This window comes from Coturnix japonica, chromosome 20 (genome assembly GCF_001577835.2).
Source record: "Coturnix japonica isolate 7356 chromosome 20, Coturnix japonica 2.1, whole genome shotgun sequence".
Lineage (NCBI taxonomy): Eukaryota > Metazoa > Chordata > Aves > Galliformes > Phasianidae > Coturnix > Coturnix japonica.
The window spans coordinates 5,036,192-5,057,447 of NC_029535.1; the positions used below are offsets into that span (position 1 = coordinate 5,036,192).

The window sequence follows — 21,256 nt, forward strand, 5'->3', positions numbered from 1 at the left end:
GAGGAAAGCCTGAGAGTTGTTTGTTTTTTAGGAGAGAGATTGGTAAGGTAGGGGAAGAGTAATGATGGGGCTGGATGAAGAAAGTACAGCTTGTGATGATGAGGAAGTGGGAATCATTAGAGAATAAAGGAATGAATGATGTTTTCCTAACCTGTTTTGTTGGTTTTTTTTTTACTATTTTGGCAACATTCGTGGAGGTCATTTCAAATACTCAAAATGGTTAATCACAGAATCATAGAATCACAATTACATAATAGCCAAACAATAACTGAAATACATTTACATGAGACAATGCTACAATTTCTGTTGAGACTTCATTAATAAACCGAATGGATACATACATTTTAAAGGAAACGATACATCTTTGCTATAATGAGATTTTTTTAAATCACAGTTTGACGTCTTGAGTGGTAGAACTATATGGATAATCACAGAGCAGAGGCGTATATTTACAGTGAGCATTTCAATTTTAAAACAATTCCATTGTTTCAGAATTCTGTCCTTTTTCATATAGATGCTATATCAACGTAGAAGGTAGTCACATTTCAGAGGTGCGTGCATGTTGTGAAAACTTCTGTTTATAGATTCTATTTAGTTCATTTCCATAGGTTAAAAGAAAATTTGTAAGATGGTAACAACTTGGGAAAATACAAACTTGGCCTTGATTATTCATTTATGGTGTAGTTGGCATAGAATATGCTAAAATGTTATAGAAACTTCACTGAATAATTGATTTGGTATACCTGATAATGTATTCTTGAAAATATCTAGAAGGCAATAGAAGAGCTAATATAAAATTACATAAAAATTTACATCAAGAAACAACTACTCGCATAGTCATACACTTGAAAATTGGGAAAGAAGTGAATCATGGTACTGTGCTGCTTTTTGGTGCATCTAATTTCCAAGCACTGTTATAATATATATAATGCTCCAGTGGAAAACATAGAATGCAGTCATAAAATCAAATACCTTGATGATGGTTGTGGACAAATAAGTCTGACTCTGCCTCCATTAGTACAGGCTTTGCAAATTAGGAGTTTCTTAGCTGCTATGCTGGCATCAAATAGCCCTCCCTCTTGCATGGTTTTTGTGCTTTTTTTTCCCTTATTTTAATATGCAGTTTGGATACTTTTTCTGTTTATATTGGCAGAGTTCAAATACTGAAACTTCTGTTCTACAATACTGAGGGATGTAGGACTTTGCTTTTTCATCTTGCCCAGTTATCTGACAGTGAGTCTGAAGCAGTGTCATGTCTTGGATCAGACTACATCAGAAAGAAGCTTTAATTTTTGGTGGCCCTGGAGTCCCCAGATAAAGTCAGTCTTCTTGGTTGTTCAGTGTTTTGGGTTTTTTTTTGTTGGTTTGTTTTTAACAAGAGATTTTTCAGAAACAATCTATATCATTGTTTCAAGGATGTTCTTCTTTTTTTTTTTTTATAAACCCAAAATGTTTCTGTGTGATTTGCTTTTGAGGACAATCCAATTTAATTTACTTCTGTAGCTGCTGCATCATTTGATTAGAGGGGTTGAAAGGGACATTTTCTCCAAAAACTAATAAAATTGAGTTGCTTTCTCAGGCCTCAAATCCTGAGAGTGAGTATAAACCATCCCAGCACTTTCAACACCATTGTTGAGCTGGATTGATCTCAACAGGTGACCAGGCTCAAAAGCATTGTAAAAGCCAGGCTCTGTACAACTGGCCTGGTTATCACTTATTAAAGCTCTTTGGGGCTCTGTGGGTTGAATGCTCCCAGAAGCAGGCAGCAGGGAAAGAACTTTTGACTCAGAAAAACTGTACTGTGAAATATGTTTTGTATCACCACTCAAAGTGCCCATGAACACCTGGTCAGACAAGCAGGAGTGAATGGGATTGTAGTGGGAGACAAATAGCCATATTTTAAATGGGTTGCATGTCGGGGGGTAATATCTGCAGAAGGTGTTTGTATGCTTCTGGGAGCAATATCCTTTAGTAGACACTGCTGATGTCAAGTGCTATAACGTGGTAGAACCATGCTTTCATCTAGTGTGCTCTTCCCGATGCTGTCTGAGCTCTTTCATATAGAAATACAAGACTGTTTTTGGTTCATTAGGCCTAATGGCAAACAGTTGAGCAGTATGCTGCAGAGTACATGTGGGTTGAGTTTTTATTCTCCTTTAACAGGTCAGATAGTCTTGAAATACCTCCACAGCTGACAGCCATGCAACATTTTATGAGCTTTCTTGCCCAATAAATGCAGGCAGATGTTGTTGGATTTGGAACATTACGAGGCACTGGAGTATAGCTGGTGGGAGGTAATTTTGAGGAGTGCTTAACCTCTGGCTGAAAAAGTAGCAGCTTGGAGAATGCAATATTTACTGCAGGAAACATTAGCTTGTCAAAAGAGGTAAAGTACTGCAAAGAACCTTTTTGAATGACCATGCAATTCTTCATCCAGATGTGTTTTGTAGTGTAGAGTAATGCATGCTCCTCTGGGAGTTAGACTAAGGCCTTTCCTTGTATCATTTGTAGTCAACATTGTTTCCTGTAGGAAAACAGCTTGCTAACCTAAGAATATACAAGCAATTATAGGCAGGCTTGTGAAATATCATGCAAATCAACTGAACCCCGTAAGCATTCATTTTATTAGTTCTTCATAATAAAATTATCCTTTGAGAGAGCTACCTAAAACCACTGTGTCTGCAAATCTATGAGTTAGAAAAAGCGCTTCAATCTAAATGTTGTTCTGTTTCACCCTTCTGATGACAGGGCCTTCTGACCTGTGTAAAGCAAGAAGACAAACCTAATATTCAAAGTTTGCCATGGTACTGATCTGAACTATACCACAGATCCATTCTACCTCTGTAATCACAACTTCCTAAGATACAGATATTCTTGTGTTGTACTGTGTATTCGTAAGCTGAAATAAAACATTTTTTAGCAATGCAAGAACTATAGTTCTGGAGATACTAAAAATAACTGTGAATATTCCCTTGTTTTCTTTACATACCATTGCATGAAAGGAAAAAGGAAAAAATGCATCTTGTAATTGCAGTGGTGAAAATAATAAAAGGGAGAGACTGAGTAGGAGAAGCTGGTGTGAATATTGTTGCAGGGGCAATGCACACATCATTGAATTACCCTTGACCATGTTTTGGATTTTAAAATACTTGAATTAAAATGGGAAGGAGGGAGACATAGCAAATGAAATCCATGTGTAGGAATATATAACATCTATCAGCTCACAAAGAGTTTCTCTATAAATATTGCCCTTGGACACTCACATAGAGAAGGGCCACATCTACTTATCAAGGAGAAGCCATGGCACTGAATATGTACAGCATATGCATGGCTTTTATGTGGTGTCTTTTCATGCAAGTGTGTTTGCGATACCCATACTTTAAAGGGAACGTTTTCAGTACCATACATCTGAAGAGCTATTCTCCTCCAGAATCCAGATTGTTTTATTACCAGCTAAATGTTCTTTAAGCTACCTGTGAATGAGGGCATTGTGACATTTAGCAACTTGTGTGATTGAACACAGATGTGAACCATATTCCATATGGAGAAGATCCAAAAGGAGAGATTGTAGGCTTGTTTCCGATTTGCAGGCAGGAATTTGAATGCAATTACTCGATATTGAGCTACCAAGATAGATGAAAACAAGTTGCTTGCTTGCACATCTGTAGTACCGCAAGTGTAAAATCAGCTGCAGTTTGAAACAGTATATTCAGAGGTAAGGAAAATATGTACCAATATATATGCCACTTATATTGGCATTATTTATATATATATATGTGGAAGTGAAAATCCTGTAATAATGGCAAATGAACATTCAGAAATAGGATGGGGTGAGGCATTTATTACATTGCTTACCCAGTTTCTTCGTAGACATGCCCCATTGCAACTAACCACACTTTTCTAATGCTATTCCTGCATATCTCTGAACATTACAAGTTCCATTATCATAGAACTATTTGAGTTAGAAGGGACCCTTAAAGATCATCTAGTTCAACTCCTCTGCAATGAATAGGGGGACATCTACAGCTGGACCAGCTTGCTCAGAGCCTGATCCATCCTGGCCTTGAATGTCATTCACCAGATCTCTGGGTAACCTGTGCCAGTACCTCACCACTCTAATGGTATAAAAAAACCCTCTTCTTTATGTCCGATCCAAATCACCCCTCTTTTATTTTGGAAACAGTTCCCTTTGTCCTGTAGCAGTAGACTCTGCTAAAGATTCTGCCTGTGGGGGAGGACTTTTTAAAAAAATGGCTAAATAAGGAAAAGGGATAATTGCTAACACCAGGATGCAAGATTTGTCGACAGTTTTCCAGTGCTACCTGAGTGTAAAATTTACATATGCTAAACTGAAATTGCATGGAGCGGACTCATTACTGGAATTTTTATTTCTTATCAACAATTTAGGGAGGATAAAGCAAAAGCTTGGGGCCAGTTTTGATGTATGTATGTTCTGAACAGCTCAATTTTGTGAGGCTTTTCACAGAAACTAACTGGCAGGTCTCATTCTCTGCTGTTTGTTGGATGAAAAAGGAGGTTTTATCCTTATCTTCGTTGCCTGTGGTGCTTGTTTGTTTTCTTTCCATCTGAATGGATTTTTCATCATTGAAAATGTGGTCTCTCCAGAATGTCTAGCCTGTAAAGTCAAACAGAGACTTCGCTATCATTCCTATCAGATCATTCTAGTCCTCACAAGTGTTGGTATTGAGTGCAGTTAAAATGAAATAATTCTGAACTTGTATTTTCAAGAACATTTTTTTCCATGCTAATAATTTATTTTTCCCATTACATTTACATCTTTATTCAGCTATGAAGAACTTCTGAATTTTTACCAGCTTTGTTTTCTTGGTTTCCCAAGGTTATTCTGCTATAGCAGGGCTGAGCTGCAAAGAAATACTGAGCTTAGCCACTCCTGGGGTGATAGAGGGGGAGGTTACCTTCTCCTAATGCAGTGGAGGAGGAGAAAGAAAAACAGGGCTGTTTGATCTCAGTTTAGATAAATGATACTGAATGGATACTCCTGATTGGTGAGGATACTGTAAGGGGACAGAATAAGTGAAAAACCTGATTTGCTGAAGCCTGTTCCCAGGCCAGCTGGACTTAAGGTCTTGGGAAAATGTCTGGCTTAAACGCTTTCAAAAGTATTCTACAAAACCAGGGTGTAAAATCCACTATGTAGGATCTAGTCACTGTGCACTGTGGGGCACGAATCAACCTCTATCCTCTCACCCCTGTGTTTTTTACCCTTTTCTTCCTGCTCACACCCCTGTGTGTGCACAGACACTTGGGTTGCATTTCTGGAAGCTTAAAGTAAGTTCATTCCAACAGTGCAGGTCTCTCCTTTTTAATTCCCTCTAATCATTTGGAATCCAGGAAGCTGTGATATCATGTGCAGGTAGCACAGCAATAAACATGTTCTCATCACAATTTATACATAAAGCGAGAGTCCCTCGAGGTAACGATTTCCTCTCTTGACAGCTTTAATAAAGGATGATGGATTGTTTCTAAATGACGGTTTGGGAAGATCAAAAATTCCCCCCTGCTTTGTTTTAAGCACTAGTGTACAAGAGCTGTTTGTGTTCTGTGAAAGTTGTTTCTGCCTGTAAGCACTGGGGCTCTATTACTCCCCTTCACAGTGGTGAGAAGTGTGTAGCTACCACAGGAATATATTCATCCTGCTGTGTACTTGTTGCTTTTTGACTAAATACAGAAAAGCAAAGCCTAGCATGGATGGATGTGGGAAAATGCCAGTAGCTGGATGTGTTGCTGTTTTCAGGATGCTTCTCTGGGCGTTCTCCCCATATGGGCTGTGCAGAGGAGGAGGATCAAGCACTGTTGGCTTTCCTCCCAGAGCTGCCTCTGGGAGTTGAATGCCAGGGGAAGGCATGCCCTGAACCCACCTGCACTGGCTCAGCTCTCCCCAGCCAGTAGGCAAATATGGCTATATATAGACCCAGGAGTCACCTGCAACCTCTGTTTCCTTCTTGGTTAAATGTGGCAGCAAATTAGTTCTGGAAGGCGGTCTTCCCTTCTGTTTCTTTTTGGTGTAGGATTTATTTCTCACTGCATGTGCTTTGTAGCTGCACTTGGCAGAGTAGAGTTTGTTCAGCTGTCCATTCCCTGGCTAATCTGGTATCTTAAAATAAAAACAAGCAAGTGGATCTTTAGAGAAGGGATGCCATGCAAAGACGTGGAGGGATACATGTGGCTAACACAACACTGCTCAAAATCATTTTTAGAAACCCAAGAAGAAGAAAAGGCTCAGTACCTGGTCAGGGCTTTTTCTAATGTTGCCTCTAAGTGACAAAATGAAGCCTAGACAAGACTTCGTAGCAGCCACGCAACAACAAAATCATATCTCTCACTGTATTTAGGTAACTGTGGAAAAGGTAGATCTGAATACCCTTTGGAATCCAAAACCTTGCATTAGTATAGAGTACACTGTAGTCCAGCTTTTTCCTCTTGTATATGAATAGTTTGTACTCTGGAGTAAGCAGCACTGTAGACACCAGTATAGACTTCTGGTATAGATTATCATCACCCCACTTGATCTCAAAAGGAAGTTTTGCACTCACAAGAAGAAGGAAATATTGAAATAGAAATAGTGTATTTAATTGTTGTCTTTCAGTAAGCAGACCCCAATCTTAACACTTATGTCAGTCATAGATATATATGACATAGATAGGCTTTTTTCTAGGTACTTGATTAGAAATTCTTCAATTAACAATATTCCATTGTTTTGATTACTATTGTATGTTATGAGTGTGATATTCTTCCCCTTAGGCACAACAGGGATTTACCAGGGAGCCAATGGCCTGACAAATTCTGCTGGATTCAGTGCTGTGCATCAGGTATACCTCAGCATTTATTATTGGCAACCTTTTCAGCTATTTTAAACACTGGTAGATGACGGAAATTATCCTGGTGTTTACATATATTTAAGAAAAGTTCTACTGTGTGTTTTGCCTGGCACCATTTTGGTCCACCTGATTGGTATGGCCATTTGTTGAACTTGTAGGTACCTTTATTAGCTTTAAGATGTGTGTATCAACATACAAAGAATGCAGTACTTGAAGGACTTCTGGCACTCTCTGCTGTGGTGTTGCACAGCGATGCTGGGAGTTTCATCATTCTTCTGCCATCTTGCAACTTTCAGATATGTTTTCCAGAGCAAAACACTTCCCTTTTAGGATCTTATCCTCTGCTATCTTGGCACTGTGTAATAAATAGGAACATATTGAAAGAGGTGTTGGCAGGCACTGAATACTGAGCCATCTGAGCTGTCTCTGTGCTTCCTTCTTTGAGAGTACACCTGTCTGTGGGCTTCATGCTTCAGATACCTTGAGAAATGTGTGCATATAAATAAACAGCGTGCATATATGCACAAGACAGATGTTATTGCAGTAACAGATGACTTTTCTTGATTGGACCAAACAAATGAGTACACTATCCCCAAAAATATTTTTTAGTTAGCCATGGAGTAATAATTTCAATTACTTGTCAACAAGGTTGTTCTTATGTCTCATATTTCAAATGACAGCAGTGGGCAATTTCACTATTACTTCAGTTTTGGCTAGAAACATTGTCAGTAAACACTGAAATAAGCACACTTGATTGCAGTCTAGAGCTTACCTGCAAAAAGGAGAAATAAGTGTGTTGTTTTCATTGTTTTGTGATAGTCTTAAAGAAAAAACAATGGAATTTCTCACTTCTTTTCCAGCTTAATATTTATTTTAACAACTTGAGTCATCTCTATTCTTGAGAGTTCCCTGGTGACAGAGAGCTAATGAAATAGCTGTGTCACAGACGGAGATGTAAGCAGTTAAGAAGGGCTTTTAGTCTTTCTAAATACTATTTATTATTTAATTTTATTTAAGAACAGATACTAATTATGATTTCTGGGGAAACAAAAACCTTTTGTTGAAGGACAATCCCCAGAGCATGAATACAGTTCTATGCCTGAAAAAGCTAGTAAGCAAACAAGAGCAGGAGCTGTGATGATGAACAGAAGAAACAAATGAAACTTTTCATGTCTTAATTATCCAGATATAAGTTTTCCAATCTGTTTCCATATCTTGCTTACCACAAAGAAGAACTCACTCTTAGCATCAATACAATGAGTATCATGATACTCCAGCTTTCCAAGTTCACTTGCACCTTGCATTTTAAATACAGTTTTCTACAGGCAGGGAAGATCATTCTGGCATTTAGTTCTTTCAGAGGCAGTAGGACAATCTCATGTGTGAGCATTTCTGCAAAGTAATTGCTAGGTTCATTTTTTTTCCATTTTTTTATACCCCATTCTAAAAGCTGATCAGAAAATGCTGCTGGTCATAGAAAAATGCAGCCTACTTTATTTCTGTATAGAATTGTTGAGCCCCGTAATGCAAGATGTATCAGCACTGAAAAGTAAAAATTAAAAACTTGCCTGATACCTGACTTTTTGTTGAGGTCAGCCAGTCTTAATAAAGTAGGAATGTATCTGGGAGGAAGATAGATGTAATTTCACAACTGAACAAAACATAGTTCTTTAGCAGAAATATTCCTGAGCCAGGACTTGCTGCATGGGTAGATAATATTGCCTTGCTGTGTGTGTAATGCCTTTACTCATTTATTTATAAGACAAAGCCAATGATACATAGAAGTTACATGTTTCTTTTTTCCTCAAAGGAATATTCATCATACCCAAGCTTTCCTCAAAGCCAGTACTCACAGTATTACAGCTCTTCCTACAACTCTCCCTACATGTCCACAAACAGCATCAGCCCTTCAGCCATCCCAACCTCCACTTACTCTCTGCAGGAGTCTTCTCACAACATCACCAGTCAGAGCACAGAATCGCTGTCTGGTAAGTGCATTTCTTTTGTTTTCAGTTTGCAGTGCCCTCCCTCCATAGATAGAAATACTGTAACCTTATTGTTGGATGTTTTTTTTTAGTACATGTATTTACACAGATAAATCAGATTTCCCAGTATGTAACAGTTCTGCTCACAACACTTTTGGGAAGAGATTGGAAAGCACAGCTTCTGTAAGAACATCCTGTGTTGCTTTCATGAATACACATGGCTTGATCTCCTTCTAAAGGCAGTGCAGAAAGAGAAATAATTACATGCAAAAGCCAGATCAATCCTTAGTGTTTATATGTGTAAAAGGAAGTTCAAAACAAGTGGCCATGCTCTGGAAAAGCCCCTCAGTTTCCTCAGTACCCCACATTTCTGTCAAAGTTTCTGTTCACTCCTAGCAATCTATAATATATGCATTCATAAATAAGTACATAAAGTTTCTTGTAAAAATAAAAAAATGAAAAAAAAAAATCAACACAGGCTGTTTAAGTTAAAAGTTCAAGACAAACTCTGGATAGAAAGACTTCAGAATTTGTGGCCTCTCTTTGAGCACTTAATTCTTAAAGTCTTGAGGCTTAAATGGTTTATGGAATTTTTGACGGATTATGATCCTCCAATGTACTGTTCAAGAAAAATCTTCAAATATCACTTCCCTATTAAAGTTTTCATTGGCATGCAATAACATTTATATAGAACGCCGCATAATTTGAGGATGATCACAGTATACGCCCATTGTAGGTCTGCTGACTTATGGAACAAATCTGAACATCTGTGGTTCCTCTGAAAGAAAAATAAACTAATATTGGTTGTTAAAAAGAAGCGGTCACAGATTGCTTTAAAAGCAGTAGGAGGATTTTCTGTTCCTTAAATTTCATCTCAGCCTTTTTGTGAAAGTGATTTCAAAAAAGGCTTGTTAGGCACAATCCAATCTTCTCTGAAGAAGAATATGGTTATTCAAGGAAGCTGGAGAAGCCACAGCTTAGCAAGGTGAAAAGAAAAATATATTTGAAAAGGATTTGTAATGTAAGGTAAGTGAAATCTGGGCAGGTTTATGAAACTCAAGCCATCCAAAACAAAAACGTTATACGGGGAAGTTCACCTTTGACTGCCTCTCCTGTTATTTCTAAACTATATCTAAACTATTTCACACTGGTGAAATGGAGTATAGCTAAACAGACTATACATATGTTTTATAAATAAAAGGTGATGTTGAAAGTATCTTTTCATTTATCAAATTTTAAAGGGACATTTTTGCATAAGTTTAATTGATCCTTACTTTTCTACTGCATTTCTATTTTTTTCTCTAGCAAAGGGCCGAGGGGGAATAAAATTCAAAAAGTTGTGGTTTTTGTTGTGTTTTTTTTTTTTTTAATGAAAAATGTGATTATGTTTTTAAACTGCCAAGTGTTTGTTTTTTTATATACAGCCTTGGTGTTTTCTGGAATTGTTGCAACAAGTCTTAGAAGTTTTAAATTATTTCTTTGTCAGCTATTGACATGAAATGAGTAAGATTTTATGATATTATTTTCATAGCATTTCTGGTGATCTCCGCTAAAAGTTTTCCAGCTTTAATTATAACGAGACAGTGCAAAATTTAATTTTAAATTTAAATTTCTTTTCCTCCCAACAGGAGAATATGGAACAACACCGGCAAAAGATATAGAAACAGACAGACATCACAGAGGGTCTGATGGCAAGGTACGAGCCCGATCAAAAAGAAGCAACGATCCTTCCCCCACTGCTGACAATGAGATTGAGGTAATAAAATTAACTTACGTTCCCTTAGTAAATCCTGCAAGAGAAACAGTTGCATCTATCAGCAAATCCCACCAGCCAACTAGTGAACTGTAAGAGCCAGAATAGCATTTAGCAATATAACTGGAGCTTTTTATTGTGGGTAGTCAAAATAATTGCTCGATTTCTATATTATTAGCATCTCTGATTCTTCTTTGTGTGTATGTTTATTTACTTGTGCTTTTGGTAAATCTGATGTTTCATTTCTCCATCTTGACATGCAAAAAGGAATTTCTGTAGTTTTTAAGAGAGAAAACTCTCAGTGATCTGCATGAACATAGTTTCAAATTTCTTGATCTTTTGCTTTGCCCACTTTCACAAAGCATCTGCAGTCGATGTGCTACACGGGTGTGAGAAAGTTCTAGTCCAGTTGGACGTATTTCCTGACTGAACAAAGTCTTGCAATTGCATAATGTGTAACTGTATTTCTCTTTTCCACCCTGTCTGTCATCACAGCGTGTCTTTGTGTGGGATTTGGATGAGACGATAATTATTTTTCACTCCTTACTCACGGGAACCTTTGCATCCAGATATGGGAAGGTAAGACCTAATTTTTTTAACATGACTTCTTGTCTAGCCAGTTTGCATCAGGAACTGTGGTGGCAGTTAAAGACACAGATTTTTCAAACAGATGCTGCTGATTTTAGTCAGACACATTTGTATAAATATGTCCTATGGTATTCCCTTCTAACAGGAATATTTAATTTACATCCCTTTTATGTTGCAAGTAGCTTCTTGTTTTTAAAAGCTTGTCTTGTTTGGCTACAACTAGATAGGACATCAGGATGTGCTTTGACTGCCTTTCTTCAGCAAGGAAGAGTCTGTCTAGCTGGTACAGGGCAGTAACTGGCCTGAATGAGGTAATGTTTTCTGTTAGACTAGTGTTTTCTTTTGAATCTCAGACAACTGTTCTTAAAAAAGATTTTGTGTTAGTCACTTTAGGTTGTTATGGAGAATACTGGCTCTTCTTCCTGCATGGCTGCTGAAGCATACATTTTTAAGAGGCTTTAGGAACCATAGGAACTTTAACTGTCCTAACTTCAGATGCCCCCTTTGAAACACTGTCAAATAGATTTTTTGAGGCAACATTCTCTGTGTATGAACAGACTGAATTTGGCTGCTCAGAAGAAAATGCTTGGTCCTTAATTTAGTACCATGTGCTTCAATTTCTTCCTAAGGCAGCTTTTTATGATAAACACTTAAGTCACTTGGAATTACAGAATGTCAAACACTTTTAAATGGGCAGGAAAAAAGACAATATCATTACCTAATTAAAGGTGGATGACCTAGTTGGCAGCTGTTTCCACACATGGCTTTGAACAGTCAGTTTCATCAGGAGTCTGGAAAATAACCCTGCTTCTCTCTAGAAAGCAGAAATATGATTTGACATCATTTCATAGCTTTACCAGCTGTACTTGTTTTATGACGGTTATAACAAGCTGAATGTGTAATTAGCAAGATAGATTTATTGTTCACTGTTAGATGTGCACAGTTGTAAAGGATATAAAATGGTGTTTGTGGTGTGGAAGTCTACTGCAGCACTTGGAATGCTGCTAACACTTCTAGCAGCACCCTCTGAAAACCAAGTATGTGTTTCCAAGGAGGGATTTATTCAGACCCATGTTGTACAAGGTAATTGAAGCGGATACTTTTCCCAGGGAACGTAATGAATGAGGCTGTCTGAGGTATACATGTGCAAGCTCAAACCTACTGCCTGCAAAAAATAGAAAGAATTAGGCACGATCAGGAAATATAAACTTACGTGGTATAGACTTGCTATGTGGTCATACTTAAGATTGAGTAAGGGCTGCAAATAGTATACGGAGAATTCCCTTAACTGTAGGAGAATATTTAGTCCTAACATAAAACCTCCGAATCAGGTCTCTTCATCAGCTCCCTCCTGCTCTAACTCAGGGGATGTGGGGATGGTTTCACAGGGGTAGATGATGGACCTAGGGATGTGACAGATTTGCAGAGGTGAGGAGCGTACCACCACAGTGCTTGTGAGCTCTTGCTCACTTCTGTAGCAACCAATGTAGAGATGAAGTGGGGTCAGGGAGTGGAGCCAGTAAAGATTTATCAAAAGCATTTACCGTTGTGTGAGGCGTTCCCCTTGGCCATGAGAGCACGTTAGATGAAGGCAGGGCACTTGTGGGCAGCAGCCTACAACACAGAATAGGGAGAGAAAAGAATAGGAAAATGGAAAATTGGGATTTTCTGTTTAAAAAGGACTCTCTGGCTACAAAGCAACAAAATTGTGTTGGTTGTTGCCTTTATACAAATTTAAAGAGAAGTACAAATAGATTTTTTTTTTCTTTTTTTTTGAATGAGTGAAGCACCTTTCCTATTAAGCTACAGTGAGCTCTTTGAGAACCTTCAGTAGGTTTTTTTCATAGTTCTTCCTTTATTTCATCAGTATTAAATTCCACAGAGCTTTTCTATAAGATAATGGTTGTGTTATAAAAGTATTATAGGCTAACGGTTTTGATCCAAAGACAAATAGAGACTTCAATGGGCTTTGGAACAGACTTTAAACCAAGAGGCAAATAGAGCATGCTCAGACAGGCTGTCCTGGGAATCATTAAATAGCATCACAATTTAGAAATGCTAGAGTTAGTTGAACTATGAAGTATAAGTGAAGCACTGAACCAGAAGTTACTAGTGTTTCAGAAGCTTGTACATGAATAATGTAGGAAGTGTTAATCTCAAAATAAAGTATCAGTGCCTAAAATTGCCATATTTACCTATAATTGATCATCAAAGATTCACGTGCCTGTGGTTAGACATGTACATGCTTTGAATTTAATATCACACCTGATGGCCTTCCTCGAGAAAATGTGCCAGCTTCTATGATATTCAGCATTCCCCTGACCAGCACTAATACCTCAGTGTCATCCTGACGGTTGTGCTGGTGTTGCTGCTGTGCAGCCATTCCAAACATTGGACTCCAGTGTTGTTAAATTTGAAAAATAACACCTCATTCTGGGTTGATTTTTTTCCAGGGAGAGGACAGAAATGGGAGGAGGAATTTCAGCCAGAGTTAGAGATCTGGGACTAAATCCCTGTGTTGTTTAGCTACGAAATCAGGATGCTCCTGCATGTTCTTCCTTCCTTGGTGGTGACAGTAGGGAGCTGTCAAAAAAATAATAGGATTCTGAGGAAAAAAAGAAAGAATAAAAAGGAAACGAGGTGAAGATTTCATGAAAGGGTTATTAATGCTCCACTGCATGTTTTCTGACTTGATTTCATGTGAAAATTCTCTTTTTGTCTAGTGTAAAACTCAGCTGTGGAAATCTGTTGTCCATGCCATAGATAATGCTTCAGAGCATGGACAGTTGGTCTTGGGTGTTTAGAAAATACTTTGCAAACTACATAAACAAAGGTGAAAGAACAAAAAAAAAAATCTCAAGGTTGAAGCATGAATGAATGGCCCAGCCTGTTTTGCTCCTCTTAGTACCCTCTGTCAAAACTCTTTGGTCCATCCTATGGATTAGTCATCAGACATTTGGTCTTAATGTCTTTCCCATACGGACACTGCAATATAGCCTTTATTGTGGCAGTCAGAGTGGCCTACAAATTCACATCGCCTTTTGCCTTTTTGCCTATGGTGCATACCTGCACAAACATACGGAGTCACTGTCTAACAGATTGGGGAATTTAGGCTGTCAGACCTGACGAAATCTCTCCACCCCTTTGTTTCTTAGCAGGAGGCCATCTGAGAAAGAAAAGGGGGGAAAAAAAACTTTCATAGCCAATTAACCCTGGATATTATGTTCAGGAAGGTTTAGAAACCTGTTCTGCCAGCTTCTGATCATTGTATGGGTGCAGAATATTTACCAAGTGCCTGGAGACCACAACAGATGTGAACCATTATTATGCCTTAATGTGCCATCTACCCAGCCCTTTCAATCCCCAGACACATATAATAGAGTTCCCATTCAGCAGGAAGATGGCTGCAGTCTTTACTGTGTCTGCAAAGATCTACCTGAAATATCATTAACGAAATACAGTGCAAAAAAATTGATCAAAATTTGTTAAAGTGCTGCTGAGATTTCACATGAGCTGGGTAAAAGTCACAGGGCTTTCTTCACTTGTTTGGGGCAGCTAGGCACAGTACAGGACTCTTTTGGTACATTTAATTCAGACACAATAAAAAGAGATGGCAAGCGTATCTGTGACAAGTAAGTGACTAACTAAATAAAGCATGTGTCTATTCCCTTTTACTTGACTAAGATCTTTGCAGTGTTGTTCCATAATGCAATTAAAGTCAAGTCTACAGTCAAAATTCATCTTTTCATGCAGTAGTTACCCTGAAATACTAGAACTAAGAGGTTAAATATGAAGGACCCAATAGCTGAATTGTGTTGGATCTTTACCATGACTTTGACTACTACTTGGGAGTTAAGATTTATAAAATTCCCTGTAAGATGCGTAACAGTTTTTGAGATTATTCATTATTGAATCGGCTCAAACTAAGAAAAACATGCTACAAAAAATAATATAGCACATTATATACCGGTTTTTGTTTAGAATAATGCAAAGTCATGTTTAAGATCTTAGTTAAGTGAAGGTGTTTGGGCTGGCTGTGTTATAATGTGTCCCTGTGAGCCTAGGTTGTGTGGACACTTTGTCCAGAGTAGCTGCTGTTTGCCTTGGAGTTGCTGTACACTTGATTGATGTAAAGGCCATTTGTCTAAGCATTAATTTGTATTGCAGAAGCAGCAACCATAGATTTTTTCCAAGTTCTAAGCAGCCAGGTGGAAAAGTGTGGTAGAGGTGTTTCAGTGTGGGAGAGACAGGGCACACGTAGATGTTTCCAGCCGTACAAACACATGCTCTGCATGTCTGATGATGGACTTGCGGTGGCATGAATACGCTAAGGACTACGAAAGAGTCCTCCAGCAGTAGCTGGGTCTCAAGACCTGGTCAGAGTAACTAGAGAAGTTGCTGCTTGGCCCAGCTGAGGAAAGGACCTAAGAACAGTCTGCTTCCATTTCAAGTGGATGTTGTATCTGCAGCGCTCTGAACTGGACTGCCTCATTCTCAGCATGAGATAATGTAGGTTTAAGAAACCTTAGGAACAGACGTGATATAGATTTGAGAAATCTTTACCTTCAAATGTTTCATTGGCAGTTACTTGTTCTTACACAAAACTTTTGTTTAAGTGAATTATCGTTACCAATATAAAGAAAAAAATCACTGAGAAGTTACTGCTTGGCTCTAGTTGAGGCACTTTAAAAAAGCAGAGTTGATTTATTTATTTGTTCCTTTTTGACCCACTTTCACTGATTGCTTCAAGTAGCTTGTACTTTTCCCTGCATTGTTCTCTCACAGGACCATAAAGGCAGAACCTGATTGAAACACCATAGGGATTTAATCAACTCTGATGGTGATTCATGCTTCTAATGGCCAAATCTGTCCTTTACTACTTTACAAACTGAGAAGGAATAAAACTCCATTTTATTGCTTGGCCGTTAAAAACTATTTGTAGAAGTTGCTAAGGTTCAAATCAAAAGCACCCTCCCTTGAGAACTATTAGTTAATTCAAAGTGCCATGGTGTTGCTTTTTTTCTTCTTCTCTCACTTGAGATGTGGCCTTATATCACTATTGCTGTGCAAACATCTGAGAGTTTTCCATTCCTTTGACAAACATGAGCCAAAGTGCTTAAGGACATCTGTTTATTTTATTTCTTTAATGAGAAAACCTTCCAATTTCTTACTGGCTCAGCTGTGTTTATTTACATTTTGTTAGTCATATGTGTGGGGCACCTTGGGATGTTAAAAACCTGCAGAGGCCTGTGTGGAGGGCTGCTAGCAGGCATCCTGGTCAGAAAGGCAGAACAAACCCTTCCTAAGGAAAACACAGTCCTTGGAACTCCATAAAATAGATTTTCAAAACAAACAGAGCCTAATTCACCCAGTAGATCATGGATTAAGTCAAGATGAATACAATTTGGAAAGGATTTTCTGAGGAAGTTGGAGATTTTTTTACCCACTGGAGGCTAAACCTTGTATTTAATGCCTTTTTAAGTTAAATTAAAAAAGTGTTCAATCACTGCAGGTAATAAAAAAGTCTGATACTTTAGACATGCTGCTATATCAATTATTAGTTCATTATTGGAGTGAAGGGAGTAAATAATTCCAGCCATTTGATTATTTCAGATGTGTATTTCAGGAGCAAACATCTGTGTTTGTCATCTGTACAGGCTCAAGCAGCAGCAGAAATGGCAAAACCAGACCTATGACAGCCTGGATGCTGGGCATGGGAGATGCCCTGAGCTCATGTAGATGTAACCTCTTGTACTAGAGCTTAGATGAACCGAGGGCTTTCTAAGCAAAATTCATGTGCGGCATTTGGAAGTATTAAAGGATTATTTCTGACATGAAATCTATGGCAGGAACAATGTTAGATTGTCAAGCAAGCATGAGTAAAGGGAACTTGCTTTCCAGTATCACTGAATCAGACTTTTGATTTTTAAAGGGAAGAATATTATAAAAAAAAAACAAAACATAAAGGGGCACAGTTTGCATTAGGAAGTTGCACGTGAGGATTACACACCGGGATATGTTTGCACCAAGCTTTTGAGGAGTTTTCTATTTTTCGTAGCACTATCAGGGGCTTACTGAAAAATACAGTGATTTTCCTGTGAGTAGAGCAAGGCAGTGAAGACATATTTGGTGCAAATTCCACCCCCTTTTTGTTTTTGTTTTTTTATTCATGCCCTACCCGATAAAAAGAAATCACTTGTGGACTTTTGTTCATGAAAGCTTCCTGTAACTGTTGTGCTTTAACACAGCTAAGTACCACACAGCGACATTCTCACTCCCCTTCCTTAGCAGCTGTTAGTTAACTCCATCCCAAACAGTACAATCACTAAATAAAAATAGCTTCCATTTGTTTTCAAGCGTTATGACCCAGCTTTTAACATGTATTTAAGTACTCTATTCCCATAGGGCTGGACTCAATTTCAGAACTCATTGGTTCAGATGCTGGATAAATTAGAGTAGTTATTACTGCTTGTCCCTAAGCACATTTCATTTAGAGAGCCTTTTCAACCTTCTTGTGCTTCTTGAATGTGAGGATTTAATTACTGACATTCTCATTTTATTGTAGTAGTTTCCAAGGAATAGTACCCCTCCATTTCTGAAAGGTGTATGCCAGCAGAAGCACAATCGTTCAGTAAATAGTAAGCAGTACCTTGGAAGTGTCCCCACATCACAGCAATGGTGAATATGCAAAAGTATCTGAAGAAAGGAGTCTAATTGATTTTTGCTGTCTGTCTAGCATGGATCTGCCACAGGATTGCACTGTGATGACTATTCCTGTAAACTCAGTAGATTGTCTGATAAACCTAGATATGGCAGTGCTTGGGTCGTAGGATGTGTCTTCATTCAGGGGGACAAAAAGGTGAGAGCTTGAAAATTAGAAAACTGGGTGGAAAGAACAATCCCTTGTCAAAAAGTTTGAAGTGTTGTCTCTTCCAGAAGTAGCTACTTGGATACTTAAACCAACTGTCCTCACAAATACCCACTCTTTCACTTGAAAAACTCTAACAAGCTGAGTCCAGCAGTGATCTGCTTTTATTAAACAAAAGATAAACAAAATTAAGCTAGTTAAGTCTAGTAAAAGAGCTAAATGTGTTCTCATCCTCAAAGAGACGTAGACTTAAACTAGAACTGATGCACAAGGTTAATATTCCTGTTTTATGGGAAAGCCTGGCTCACGTCTCAAATTCTGATCAAGGTATAAAAAGTTACAGCCACGGAATGATTATTTACAGACTCTCTTTGTTCAAACATGTGGCCCAGGCACAGAATTGTTATCCTTTTGTTTTTTTCCCAAAAAAGAAAATGTTTTTTTTTTTTTTTTTTTTTTTTTTTTTTTTTTATTGTTATTATTTTTATACAACCATGCTGGTCCATTTTTCAGGAGTTTCCAAGTAATTAAACTCAATTAAAACTATTAAATTCTTTCTTTTGGTGACAACTTCATTATTAACAGCTAACCACAAGGATGAGATTTAACTTAGAAAAGCCCTTGATTGTGTACTAATCCGTCTCTCACCTCTGGCTGACACCTGTGGCAGATAAACCCTACAGAATAGGAGTCTGATGAATACTCTTAATTAATACTTTCTTCCTTGTAGAAAAGTAATTATTTGCTCATGGCATAAACAGGTATTTGGCAGGGATTTAAAGAGACTGATTGGTTTTAAATAGAAAGGCTTTATTTAGTTGGGTTGTGTTTTTTTTTTCTTAGGGTGGGGAAAGGGAGGTCTGAATTCAAGATCTATGTTCAGGATGACTTTGTCCTAGCATTTTGAATGTCGGGTTAATTGGCACATTACTAAATAGAAGCAGACTCAGACAACAAGCTGATTTGTTATCTGTCTCAAAGGAACAAGCTTTACCCCTTTGCTAATGGCCTGCAAGTCTGAACAGGGTACCTGTAAGGCAGAGACTTGGAACTGGCTGATTTGGAGCCAGGACTGGGGGTGAGAGCGACTTGCAGTTGAGAGATTGCCAGAGATAATTCCATGTCTCGCTTCCTCTCCAAATTACGCTGTACAAGAGGGGAGAGCTGGCTGTGGACATACAGCCAACTGGATTAGTAGTAGCTCCAGGTGTTAACAAATACATGTCTTTTTAATGCATACTTTAGGGCAAGAATAAGTAGTTTATGAAGAATCCAGCTTAGTGTTTCAGGAGCAGTGGTAAGAAGGCCTTGAAACCAAGCCATTTGGGAGGATGCTGACAGTGCAGTTTGAAGTGTAGCTAATGGACTTTTTGTAAGAAATGCTACCTGTAGTATTGAAAATACAGTATCACAGGCTTCTGTGTAGTTTAGCCCTTGAGTAAGAAGAGTCCAGGGCTCATGCTGCAAAATATTCACAGCTGTTTGTACTCTCATTAGGTAGATTAAAGTGAATTTGAATGGGTCTAGACATCCTGTGCTCCCTTTGTTTTGCTGCAGTACAGGGTAGTCTAAGTTTCACATGGCATGTGCAGTCCTTACTTCCCACTTCAATCCACTGCTTGTTCCATGCACACCTCCAGTTAGAGGAATAGTGCATGCAACCACCCAACTTAACAGTGATATTCAGCATCCAGATTTGATTGAAAAGGTTAAAAAAAATAAAAGAGCATGCTGTTTTCTTTGTATGCTTTGATACTTTATGAAAGCATGTCAGGGGCTTTTTACCTGTCATCTCCCTCAAGATGAGCAGAAATGGGCAGCTGTGAACCTGCTACCCTTCTTGGTTTAAAGTGAAAGTGAAGGGTATGTTGAGGAGAGAAATCCCGAGCTCTTTGGGAACAAATACTTTGAAATGAGTACTGCTGCTGTGATGCTTATTTCAGCCACCTGGTGGGAAGAAGTCTATTAAGGCTGTGTGTTGTCAGGCCAGGAGCTGAGCTCTGTTGGTTTGTCATGTCTGAGCACCAGAGGGAAGCACCAAATGTAATCTGTAGGGCTGTTTATTTTCAGTGCTGAATGAAGTTCCAACAGCATTCATTGCAGAGGTGACACACACAGAAATACACTGTGCTACTTGGAGGTTTTATTTAGAAAAGGAGTTTGTTGCCTGTTTTCTATCCTGACCTCTTGTTGTCCTTGTTTGTGAAAGCAGGACTTGTGGATGAGCAAAGGGGTAGGACTTCGCTCTTCTAATGTTACTGACCAAGTACTCAGGTCTGAGGTTTTTAAATGAATCTGTTTTCACTGTAAAAAGCAGTTCCTGGAGGAAATTTGATTTCAAGCTGCCTGCGGTGTTTGTCCTTGGACTTCACATGCCTCAGAAAATATTGGCTACATCTTGTACTGAGGAATTTTGTTCCCAGGGCTCCAGGGTGCGCTTTTCCTATGGCAGGGCTTGTTAGCAGGGGTCATTGATAAGGATGCAGCATTTTTTCATTGCTCTGCTAAACTCACACTGCTCTAGCACTGGCATTAGTCTAGAAGGGCATCCCCTGCAGTATAGCAACGTTTGTTAGTCTTGCAGGGTTTCTGTGCTCAGGAAGAGTTCTTCATTAACATCTTCAGGGGAAAAAATTATCATAATTCTCTTTCCAAGTCTTTATACAGAGAATTTTGACGACACGTTGATTGATACATCTTTGTCATTTTTGTGCTTGCTCATCAGTCTGATTCTCCTGTTTATTCACATTTAAATGGCTAGCTGAAGGTAGGGACTGTGCCTTTCCTCTGTGTGGCTACAAACTTGAGCACAGTTCAGAGCTGGAACTAGTGCTTCTAGATGTAGCAGTAATGCAAGTGAATAACTGCTAGTGGAACCCTAGCCTGCTGCCCCTAGACACCCATATCTTATTGGGAGTGCTGATTTGCTTTTTAACATTATCAGCCTGAGACTTGGAAGTATGCCTTGTTATAGAGGAAATATCCATGCTGTGAGAGCACTGATGCCAAATAATTTCCCCAAATGACTTCCCCTCTGGGTGGTAAAGTACATTTTTCTGTTTTATTTTCATTCCATTATATTCTCTATCTCAAGAGAAAGATACATATATATATATTTCCCCTCTCATCTACAGTTCAACTTCCATATTGTTTAGTTTAAGAGAAAGTAACAGCATACACTGTGGAAATGTTTCCTATTCTC

The 21,256-nt window shown here is 38.5% G+C and overlaps 1 protein-coding gene across 7 annotated transcripts in view; it reads left to right on the forward strand.

Annotated features, from left to right (window-relative positions):
- Window positions 1–21,256, forward strand: part of EYA2 (EYA transcriptional coactivator and phosphatase 2) — a 90,267-nt gene that overhangs the window by 48,704 nt on the left and 20,307 nt on the right. For 6 of the 7 annotated variants that reach the window (XM_015881571.2, XM_015881568.2, XM_015881567.2 and 3 more), the window contains exons 6-9: window positions 6,784–6,851; window positions 8,671–8,848; window positions 10,474–10,601; window positions 11,094–11,177. In XM_015881571.2, the coding sequence (XP_015737057.1) occupies window positions 6,784–6,851; window positions 8,671–8,848; window positions 10,474–10,601; window positions 11,094–11,177 (458 nt within the window). The remainder of the gene's footprint in view (window positions 1–6,783; window positions 6,852–8,670; window positions 8,849–10,473; window positions 10,602–11,093; window positions 11,178–21,256) is intronic. The other variant, XM_015881569.2, reaches the window with a different exon arrangement.